Consider the following 10,687-nt stretch of genomic DNA (forward strand, 5'->3'; position numbering starts at 1 on the left):
CTCAATGTCGGAACGTTCCGAAGATGACGTCGGAGCGTTCTCGAATCCCGTGTCTCTCGGCTGCTGCTGCCGAAGGAACAGGGAAAAAGCAACAAGAAGGAAGAGCAATGGCGACACTGGATCGCAAAGTGCCCAGTCCGGAGGCGTTTCTGGGAAAACCCTGGTCCTCCTGGATCGACGCCGCCAAATTACACTGCTCCGACAGTAAGAACCCCACCGCCTCCTCCTCCTTTATTATCCTGTAACCCTTCCATTCACCTAGAGCCACTGGGAAAAAGTGTGTGTATGAGAGAGAGAGTGGCCCCCGGTGTCCTCCATGCTTCTCCCTCTCTCTAAATAAACACACAGAGACAGATCATCAGTGCACGGAGAGAGGCCCGGCTGCCAGGGCTGTCTGTCTGTCTGTCTGTGCCCGGCTCCCGGTGGCAGCACGCGGGGTGGGCTTTCATAGCCCCACCGTGTGTCTCTGTTTAAAAGGCTACTCTGTCGCTGCTTGCATAGTTTTTTGGGTACCTATCTGGACCAGGTAGATGGAAACCCCGACTTGGGAGAAAATGTTGCATTGTCAAATTTTGAAAGATTTTCATATACAATATTTCTATCGGTCTGTTTGCAAATAAACACTCTCCCTCCCCCCCTGACTTTGGCTTTTTTTTTTTCTTCCCCTTTTCCCCCTCTTTTTTCTTATTTCTTTTTCCCCCCTCCCTTTTCTTTTTCATCTGCAGATGTAGATTTAGAAGAGACTGGAAAAGAGGGTGGAAAAAGCAGGGAGGTTATGAGGCTTAATAAAGAAGGTAAGTGGGGCTACTGGCATTTTAGTGTTAGCCTGTGTGGCAGAATATCTTCACAAGATCTCGAATATAATGTGAATTGTTCAGCTGGGTACAGAGTGACGAAGGCTTGTCAAAATTGAGCACGCCCAGGTGATGATCAATTCGTGTTAACTTCTCTGAAAGTGTAAATACAACTGGGGGGCAGAGAAGGAAGACTGGAAGGCAGAAGTTTTCTGCACTTCAGTGGAGTCCACACTCGGACCCTCAGATGTTGGGTCCGTCACCTTCGGGGCATCGTTGCCGAATGGTGGAGGGTCAGAACCTCAGACGTGAGAACTAAGAGCCCCATCCCAAGCATCCCAAAGCTCCTGCCTTGTGGGTACACGCACCACAGTTTAAGGAACCCCACGCGGTCAGTCGTTTCAGCAGCTCCCTCTCCACTCGCCACTGAAAGCCGTCGTACATGGCAAACCTTTCCAGCAAGTCACACGTGGCCCACTTTGCATTCAGTCGCAGATTGTTAAGTGGTATGCAGAGTCGGGGAGTCTGTGTGCACAGCATTCCCACCCCCACCCCACCCCTCGGCCCCTGCCCCCAGCCCATCTCTCTTTTCCCAGCATGGAAATAGCAATCCTTGACGTGGAACGTTGTGAATAGATAGGTCCTCTCAGACTCAGAGGAGTGAAGCCACAGGCTGATGGAACTGGGCCTTAGACACACGTGGCTATCGTACATAAATGATATCCCGTTGGCTTGGGCAAGCCTGCCATGTCTAACTGGCCAATGGGCTTCCATGGACCGCCTCCGGAGGCCACTTTCTGCTGAGCCAGTAGGTGAACTGTGGTTCCCGAACTGATGTCTTAACACACCACTGGCTGACATTGGGAGTGAGGGGAAGGCAGAGAAGGGTGGTGAGAAGTGAGAAGGAGCTCAGGTTTTACTGGGCAGTAGGAGCACTATTGGCCCAAAAGGAGTGGCAGAAGGGGCCATCCAATGCCCAAGAAAGGTCTCTCTCAGAAACACCGACGTCGACCCTGTAAGGCAGCTGAATCCTGCTTGGAAAGAGGCAATTGGTTTCGTGGACTGACGTCTATCCCAGTCAGCTTTCCGTGCCCAAACATTTTCTGACCATCCAGTGAGAGGGAAAATTGTGCTTCCAAAGGAGAAAGCCAACCCCTGGAGGTTCAAATGCATGCTCAAGGACAGGGCTCTAGCATAATGCGTCTGCTAATTAAGCAGTTTGATTGGGAGCAAAGCCTCATTCTACAGATGTTTGCCACTAAATTTCTCAGTGTGATCTTGACGTGTGTCTTCAGGATGCATGAGGGGATGATGTCCCGTGGATGTTCTGACAAGTGGCTGCCGAGTTGTTTAGTGACTGTGGGAACAGCCACTGAGATTGGGTTTTGCTTCGCCAACTCTTGAGATCTTTATAAGCTCGTGGGACTCTGTTCTCAGACCAGCAGCCATGAAAAGTTCCCATGGACGATGGTGACGGGTAGAAAACCCTTGAAGTTGAGTATAAAGGTCAGTGGCTGGCGAGGATGGGCACCACTCGGCCTGGCTGATGGATTATGACCTGAACACGAGAAACCCACATTCTGTTCCCTCCTTCTCTTCTATTTCAAAAGATGCTTGTTCTCAGATTCCCTGTGCCTCATGAGAAATAGATTCTTTTAAGGAAAAATGAAACGCTCTCCTTTCCTCAGAAGTCACAAGCGGTACATCCTGCTTATTATGTCCTTTGTCCTGTAAAGGTACAAAGATTTAGCTCCTAATTATATGCATTTGCATTAAGGACACCCACTGTTCAGTGTAACATGCAATTGCTGAGTTCACCAAAATAGCCACGTATGGGCTGAAATCTCTTTGTTCGCGGCCTGGTGGAGCAGACTTGGGTGAGCACGTCTCGCAGTCCTGCTGGCACGGGCACTGGGTTTTCCTTATGGATGAAATAGGCACAGACTAAATACCTCTGCCCCGATGGAGTGGATGTCAGGGCCCAGCGGAGACCCTGTGTCTGAGCCTTTGGTTGTCAGACTCTCCAGGAGGCCTGGGTGTGTTCGTCTTGGTGGAGTTACCCCTGTGTGTGGATGCTCCGCTGCAGGACACAAAGTGGCCTGTGTGCGTCTGTGTGTGAGCCCGTGTAGCTTCACCAGGACCCCCGCTGAAAGTACGCGGGTCTGGAGAAGAGATTTGGGTATGCATAGGACTGAAAGAATAAAATAAGTTTGGCAATCCCCATAATGCAATGAGGAGATTTTGATTCCGATTTCAAGGTGATATGTGTTTTAGACGGGGCTCAGGGAGGGACGGTGGGCTGGGACTCGGCAGTGAGCATCATGTCACCTTGTGCCTCTGTCTGGCTACGGCCTCCAGAAGACGCTTGCTGACTTTCTCAAGAACCGACGGTTGTGATAGGGTTCCTCCCCCATTGTTCACGCCTATTCCTTCTCGGAGATCTTGTGTCTACCTCTTATCAGGTGTGACATGGCAGTAAGCAAGGCTTTCCCTCGGTATGATTACTTCACCCCGGCTTCGCTGAAATATTTGTGGCCAAGAGAGATTTGGCTAATCCACCTTCCCTTCCTCGGGCTTTTGAACCTGGCCACATCCTGACGTGGGTTCAGAAGGTGGTGCCAATACCTTGCTTAGATGTGGGGCTGGGGGACACATCTAGAGCCATGAGAAGGCAGGAGGGACAGCTGGGCTTCTTCATTCCCAGTGGGTGACCTTGAGAACGTCATGTCCTGTCTCTGGGCTGGTGGCCTTACCTGCAAAGTACAGATGGAGCAGGGACCCTATAAACTCCTTGGTCCCTTTGGGGCCTCTGAGCTTAAGCTTCCCTTTTGCATATACTTATATTTGAGATGCAGTCATACCAAATGGCGTTTTAAAAGAAACTGCCACCCCCCCCCAAAGAAAGAAACAAAACCTTTAAATCAGAAATATATTGTTTAATCATTTTATTGGGGGCTCGTGCAACTCTTAGCACAATCCATCCATCCATCCATTGTGTCAAGCACATTTGTACATTTGATGCCATCATGGTTTTCAAACATTTTCTACTTGAGCCCTTGGTATGTATCAGCTTCTCATTTTTCCCTTCCCTCCCACACCCGCCGTCCCTCATGAACCCTTGATAAGTTATAAATTATTATGTTTTCATATAAATCAGAAATCGTTTAAAGCACTTCATACTGGCTGATTTTCTCGTTGCATGTAGCCTGTTGGTGGTAAGAATCATTGTCTTGTATGCAAGCATATTTGGAAGAATCTGAGCTCTGCAAGCCATTAGGGTTGGTGTGTGGCCGTCGGGCCTGGGAAGGGAGAGAGTGCCAGGTCCCTGAGTAATGCGCATCTCCCACTGGTGAGTGAGCTGACCTCCATCAGCTTGGCCGGTCAGGCGTTTGGATTTCCTGAGAGGACAGTTCCCAGAAACCTTATTCGCCTAATCTAAGATGTGAAATGTGTTTATGGTAAAAAATAAATTCCAAGGGAAGACCATTTGTCTCTGCTAACCAAATTTTATCTCTGCAGCTTAGTAAATTTATCTGAAGACTCTCGTTAAGTGTGAGGGAAAACTCTCGGTGGTTTCGGGAGACCGTCCCCTTGTCTCCTGGCAGCACGTGAACGCCAATTCACAAACACGGAGCCGCGCTCTGGTGGCTGGGGGTCCTTCAGGGTGTAAGACGGGCATAACAGCAGGGTTTGTGGTTAGGGCTAACGAGAGAAGACACAAGGCGCACAGTTTTAAGTGCTTAAATAATGTTTATTTCTATTGTTCCTTTTCTCCCTATTATTATGATCACCCTTATTATTATTAATGAAGCCAGTTGTAAAAACTTTCCTATTATTAGTAACTGGGACTTTTAACTAAGGAGGAGATATATTGTATCAGATACCTCATTTACAGGATGTTTCAAAACTATTTTATCGTTTGTAAAGCTAATGGTTTGTTTAAAGCAACTTTCTGTGAATACTATACTTTTCAAGGGAGCATATTTAAGAAGTGGCTGTCCAAGTCTCGTTGCGGGTTAGAGGAAACTACTGGGGAGTTTGAGGGTTAGAGGAAACTACTGGGGAGTTTGGGGCCTCGGCCAGGAGGAGTTTACGAAGTTCTTTCTGGGGACCCCTGCTGTTGTTAGGTGCCCTCAAGTCGGTTCTGACCCACGGCAACTGTGTGTGTACCAGAAGGAAACACTGCCTGGCCCTGCGCCAACCTCACAATTGTTGTGTTTTTGGCCAGTATGGCAGCCACTGTGTCCGTCCATCTCTCTTTAGCTGACCTTCTCCTTTATCCAGCATGAGGTCTCTCCCAGGGACATGTCCAAAATACACGAGAGGAAGTCTCGCCAGCCTCACTTCTAAGGCGCAGTCTGGCTGTACTTCTTCCAAGACAGATTGGCTTGTTCTGCCGGCAGGCCATGCTATTGTACGTGTTCTCTGCCAGCACCGTCGTTCCAATGTACGCGTTCTTCCTCGGTCTGCCTATTCGCTGTCTAACTTCCGCATGCATCGGGAGCGGTTGAAAAGAGCATGGCTTGCGTCAGATGCCCCTTAGTCCTCCGTGAGAGCCTTGTTTTTCAACACTTTGAAGAGGCCTTGTGCAGCAGATTTTCTGCCTCCGGGAGCATTGATTGTGGATCCCAGCAAGATGAAATCCTTGATAATTTCCATCTTTTCTCCCTTTATCATGATTATGATCTGTTGGTCCAGTGGGAGGATTTTGGTTTCCCCACACTGAGTTGTAATCCACGGCTGCAGTCCTCGGTCTTCATCAGCAAGGGCTTCAAGTCCTCCTTGCTTTCAGCCAGCACAGTTGTATCATCTGCATATCGCAGCTTGCTAATAAGCCTTCCTGCAATCCTGATACCTCCTTCTTCCTCATGTAGTCTAGCGTCTGGGAGCTAAAAAAAAGTTGTAAAAGGGATGGGTAAATTATTTCCTCTCCTCCCTAAGCAAATGATGGGTCCATGCTTGGGTCTTCTGGAAGCCTACATTTTCCAGGCATTTGACTATATTTTAATGTTCCTTTTCATTTAACGAAGGAGCCCAGGTGGTCTAGTGGTTACAAGTTAAGCCGCTAACTGCAAGGTCAGCTGTTTAAAACTACCAGTCACTCCGAGGGAGAACGATGAGGCTTTCTGCTCCTCTTAAGAATTACAGTCTCAGAAACTCACAGGGGCAGTTCTATCCTGTCCTATTGGGTTGCTATGAGTCATAAACGATTCAATGGCATTGAGTTTGGTTCTGGATTTTAATTTAAGGAAACCTGGTGGCATAGTGGGCTATGAGTTGGGCAGCGTACCACAAGGTCAGCAGTTTGAAATCACCAGCCACTCAGACAGAGAAAGATGAGACTTTCTGATCCCACAAAGCATTACAGCCACAGGGGCAGTTCTACCCTATCTTATACAGTCACTATGGGTCAGAATCAACTTGATGGCAGTGAGTTTTGTTTTATTATTGAGTTTCATTTAATGTGGGTAAACTTGTGCAGTAGTGCTTCCCATTCAGAACAGCTTGGGCCAGTATTAATGCACGGTAGTTCTAGGGTTTTGCGATTCTCCCTAGAGGCTTGCGGAACTGGGCTGGAACGTAATAGGACCGGGAAGCGGAGTTCAGCCCAAGTTGAGGAGCCTTGCAGTTAATCCTGGATGGGAGCAATTTGTGGGGGAAGAGATGGCAACTGACTTGCTAAGAATGAAGTGTTCTTAGAATCCGAGCCAGAGAAGTCAGGGACAAGTAGTGGAGATTTATGGGAAACTGCAGGCGGCTTCCCTTTATCATTATACAGACAACTCTGTTATCTATGTTAATAGGAGATGGGAAGGCACGAAGTCCACAGATTACACAGATAAACCTCATCGTCACCATTAATTTCAACTTCTTTCTCCATTAGGCCTACAGCCCCCCACCTCCACGCCCCTGCTAACCAGCAGTAACATTTGTTCACTCTGGCGGATCTTTATCATCTCTTTTCTCTGGGGCTCTCTGGGATGGAAAGACAGGAGAAAGGGAGTGGTCTACAGGTGGTGGGGAGGGAGAGGACACGGAAGAGGAGAAATAGGGGCTTGGAGAATTCCTAAGCTTTACGATTGCATCCAACTGTTGGAGAAGAGAGAGGGGCATTCATTCCAAGACAGCAGCTCTGAGAGAGGGCACAAAGAACAGCAGTCTGTAACTGTTGTTGTTGTTGTTGTTAGCTGCCAGTGGGCCAGCTCCAACTCATAGTGACCCTGTGCACACCAGCGGAATACTGTCCGGTCCTACACCATCCTCACGCTGTTCTAGGGCTGAGCCTATTGGGGCAGCCACGTGTGTCAGTCCCTCTCATGGAAGGCCTCTTCAAAGCATCATGTCCTTCTCCGGGGACTGGACTCCCCTGACAACATGTCCAAAGTACGTGAGATGAAGTCCTGCCTTCCTTGCCTCCAAAAGTACTCTGGCTGTCCTTCTAAGACAGATTTGTTTGTCCCTGTAGCAGTCCACAGTGCTTTCCGTATTCTTTGCTAGCTCCACAATTAAAAAATGGCCATTCTTCTGTCTTCTTGATTTAATGTCCAACTTTCACACGCATGTGAGACCATTTGAAACCACCACAGCTTGGGTCAGTCACACCCTAGTCCTCAAAGTAACGTCCTTGCTTTTCAGTGCTCAAAAGGGGTCTTGTGCAGCAGACTTACCCAATCCAACATGCCCTTTGCTCTCTTGACTGCTGTTTCCACGGGCGTTGATTGCGGGTCCAAGCAAGATGAAACCCTTGAGCACGTCTTTTTCCATTTATCAGGATGTGACCAATTGGCCCAAGTTGTGGAAATGCAATGCTTCCAAATGTGTTATTGCTTTGCAGATAGGAGCTCCCCTATGGAGAAGCACTTCTTCCAGAACAGGAAGTTAGCTTCACAGGACAGGCCTTCTTGGAAACCCTATACGTCACTGCATACCACGTGCAGCCACAGCGCCACCTTCTCCTCCCATGAGGTTGTCTGAGCATGGTTCCATTTTGACCAAGAGAAGACGTCACCGATCAGCACGGTGCAGATGGGCTTAGCTACTAACCTAAAGATTGGAACCGACCCGGTGGCATGATGGGAGAAAGGCCTGCTCATCTGTTTCTGTAAAGATGACAGACAAGGAAACCCAGGGGGGCTGTTCTAGTCTGTAACACATGGGGGCCCCCCCAACGCCCAGGTCAGGGGCTAGAAGATGTAGCCTTCTGCGGGCACACACGCTTACTTTGTTCCAAGGCTGCACCCTTGTTGAATCGGTACTAATGGCTCACTTGTTATAAACTCCGAAGGGTGAGTGTACAGTGAACTGTACTGCTCTCTCACCTCTGCCCCCCCACCCCCTGTCCACCCCCCTGCCCAGAGAACTGCCGTTTACCACTTGCCTGGGAATTCTTCCAAAGACATTCCGTGTGCCTTCAAAAATGCCTGCTTTTTCCCTCATCTTTTTCTTACACAAACGATAGTGTAAAACCCAAAACGCCACTGCCCTTGAGTTGGCCCCAACTCATGACCCTGTAGAAGGCTTCCAAGACTATGAATCTTTGTGGGAAGAACGCCTTATCTTTCTCCTTAGGAGCAACAAGCAGTGCGTGAACCACCAGCCTTCCCGTTAGCAGCCCAACCCTACTCCACTGCACCACCTTCCTCCCTGCCATGAGTGGATGCCGACTCATAGTGACCCTCTAGGGCAGGGTAGACCTGCCTCTTGGGGTTTCTAAGACTGCAACTCCTTACAGGAGTAGAAAAACCTCATCTTTCCCCTGAGGAGTTGCTGGTGGTTTCAAACTAATGACCTAGTGGTTAGTAGCCCAGCTCTTTAATACTATGCCACCAGGGCTGCTCTATGGTACCGACAGGGCTCCTTAAGGTAGCATACTATACATCGTATCTAGCATCTTACCGTTTCATTTATCGGAGATAGCTGTCCATATCGGTTCATAGAAGGATGGCCATGCAAGCCCTTGGGTGCCTTGTTGATTTTTAAATATACTTCCCCACCCACCCTACTGCTCTCTTAAGGAACCCAGGTGGTACACCAGCTAAGTGCTCAGCTGCTAATCAAAAGGTCTCTGGGTCGAACCCACCAGCCACTCCTCAGGAGTGCAGTACCTGGCAGGCTGAACCCATAACATTTACAGACAAGGACACGCTAGACAGCAGTTCTTCTCTGTCACACGCCAAGCAACACAACTGCTGACTTCACTCACGCCTTGGACATGGATTCCAAGGACTCTCACAGGGGGTCAGCGCAGGGCTAGGCCCCAGTGGGGGGACAGCAGGGAGAAAGCGCCCCCACGGGCCTCTGCCCTCCATCCCCACAGTGACATGCGTGGGAGTGTTCCAGAAAGAGATGATGGGGTAGTGCTGTTGAAGGCTGTGGCCCAAACCCCCACACCAAACCCCCTGCTGTCGAGTCAGTGCTGACTCTTACGCTTTTGAGACAGTACGTTTTAGGGGCGCAGACGGCCTCGTCTTCCTGCAGAGGGAAGGGGAGGTAGTTTAGATGAGGGGCTCAGAGAAGTCTACTTAATCGAGATCCTGGTATCTGCACCCAGAGTTGAGTCGTTGAGAGCTGTGTGGGGTGGAGTGAAGAACATGTGCGAGATCGTGGAGAAGCAGGAGAGACTAGAATGTTCAGGAAACTACGAAAAGTGTTCTGACTTGGGTGACGACGACGGGAGAGTCGGGGGATGGCGCGCATGACAGCCCGGGTTTTGCCAAGCTTGGCACTGTTAGCACTTTAGAGCTGGGTGCCTTCTTGTGGCAGGGGCTGCGCTCAGCATCAGAGGGTGCTTAGCGACACCCCTCTCCCCGGCCTAGGAGATCCAGTGTCACCCCTCCCCAGTGGTGACAGACATTGAAAATGTCTCCAGGCATTGAGTCACCCTTTGGAAACAGAAGTGGCCCTGGTATAGAATCATTACTGTGAGAGGTACGGCCACCAGATGACAGACTCAGGTGCTCACAGAAATATTCTGTTGATATTTTCAGGCCTACCGTCTAGGGAAAGTTGCCTCATCAGGTAGTCAAGACTTGTGTGGAGCAATGGGTTCTGTGGGAAGTGGGGTGGGGGGTGGGGGCGGAGCCGAAAGAGAGCGAGCGAGAGAGTGAGCACAAACTCGGTCCCTCAAGTTGTCCTCCCAAGGTGTCCCCAAGGCTTGCCTGGACCCTCCATCTTATTCCACAGTCAATGGCGGTAAGAGTGAGATTCAGAATATCATCCTGGGTGGCCCACCCCCACCCTCTCTGTGAGCAGCGGGGACCCCAGGCGCCCATTCAGATAATGATGGCGTTTATGGTACGTTGGCCCCCCATGTCAGAAGCACCATGGTAAAGCATTAAGGATTTCAGCTCCTATTCAAGTCTGGCTGGAAATACAACGGGCGTTCTCTGCGGTTTGATTACCCGTGGGGTTTGTCTGGGACGGGGAGGTGCATGATGGTGAGCGGGGACTGGCTGCAGGATTTCCATCTTAGGGCTGGGGAAATGAGAAGGGCCGGAGAGGATCCAATTTCTCTAGGGCTTCGGACCTGCATGCCAAGTGGTCTCCAGCCTTGCTCCGGGCCGAGAGGCCACATTAACTCCTTCAGTCAACCGTTTGCAGGCCTGGCGCTTTCAGAATTGATTTAGAAAGGTTAGGCGGCTTTCTTGCTGGAGAGTGTTCTGTGGAGCCTGTGTTTCTACGCTTCGGGCTAAGCCATCACGCAGAAGCTGTGTTTCAGTCATCATAGCCTTCGGAAGTGGACCTCAAACGGGAGGCACAGACACAGTGAGAACCTGTTCTAGTCTGATCGCTTTTACCCAAGGGCCTCCAGCTGCGGAGGCGGCTGGCCCGGTACCCGCCCCCCCTCCCCCAGGAAGCCGGGCTCAGTCACTGACTGATCACCACACCTCACC

General features: G+C 50.0%; 1 protein-coding gene across 2 annotated transcripts in view; it reads left to right on the forward strand.

The window, feature by feature from the left end:
• Positions 1-23: 23 nt before the first annotated feature.
• Positions 24-10,687, forward strand: part of ATXN7L1 (ataxin 7 like 1) — a 277,172-nt gene continuing 266,508 nt past the window's right edge. For both annotated transcript variants that reach the window (XM_013004689.2, XM_030885230.2), the window contains exons 1-2: positions 24-204; positions 726-794. In XM_013004689.2, the coding sequence (XP_012860143.1) occupies positions 24-204; positions 726-794 (250 nt within the window). The remainder of the gene's footprint in view (positions 205-725; positions 795-10,687) is intronic.

The sequence above is a fragment of the Echinops telfairi genome, unplaced genomic scaffold, assembly GCF_000313985.2.
Source record: "Echinops telfairi isolate 266 unplaced genomic scaffold, ASM31398v2 ScPeMD7_23;HRSCAF=83, whole genome shotgun sequence".
NCBI classification, from domain to species: domain Eukaryota; kingdom Metazoa; phylum Chordata; class Mammalia; order Afrosoricida; family Tenrecidae; genus Echinops; species Echinops telfairi.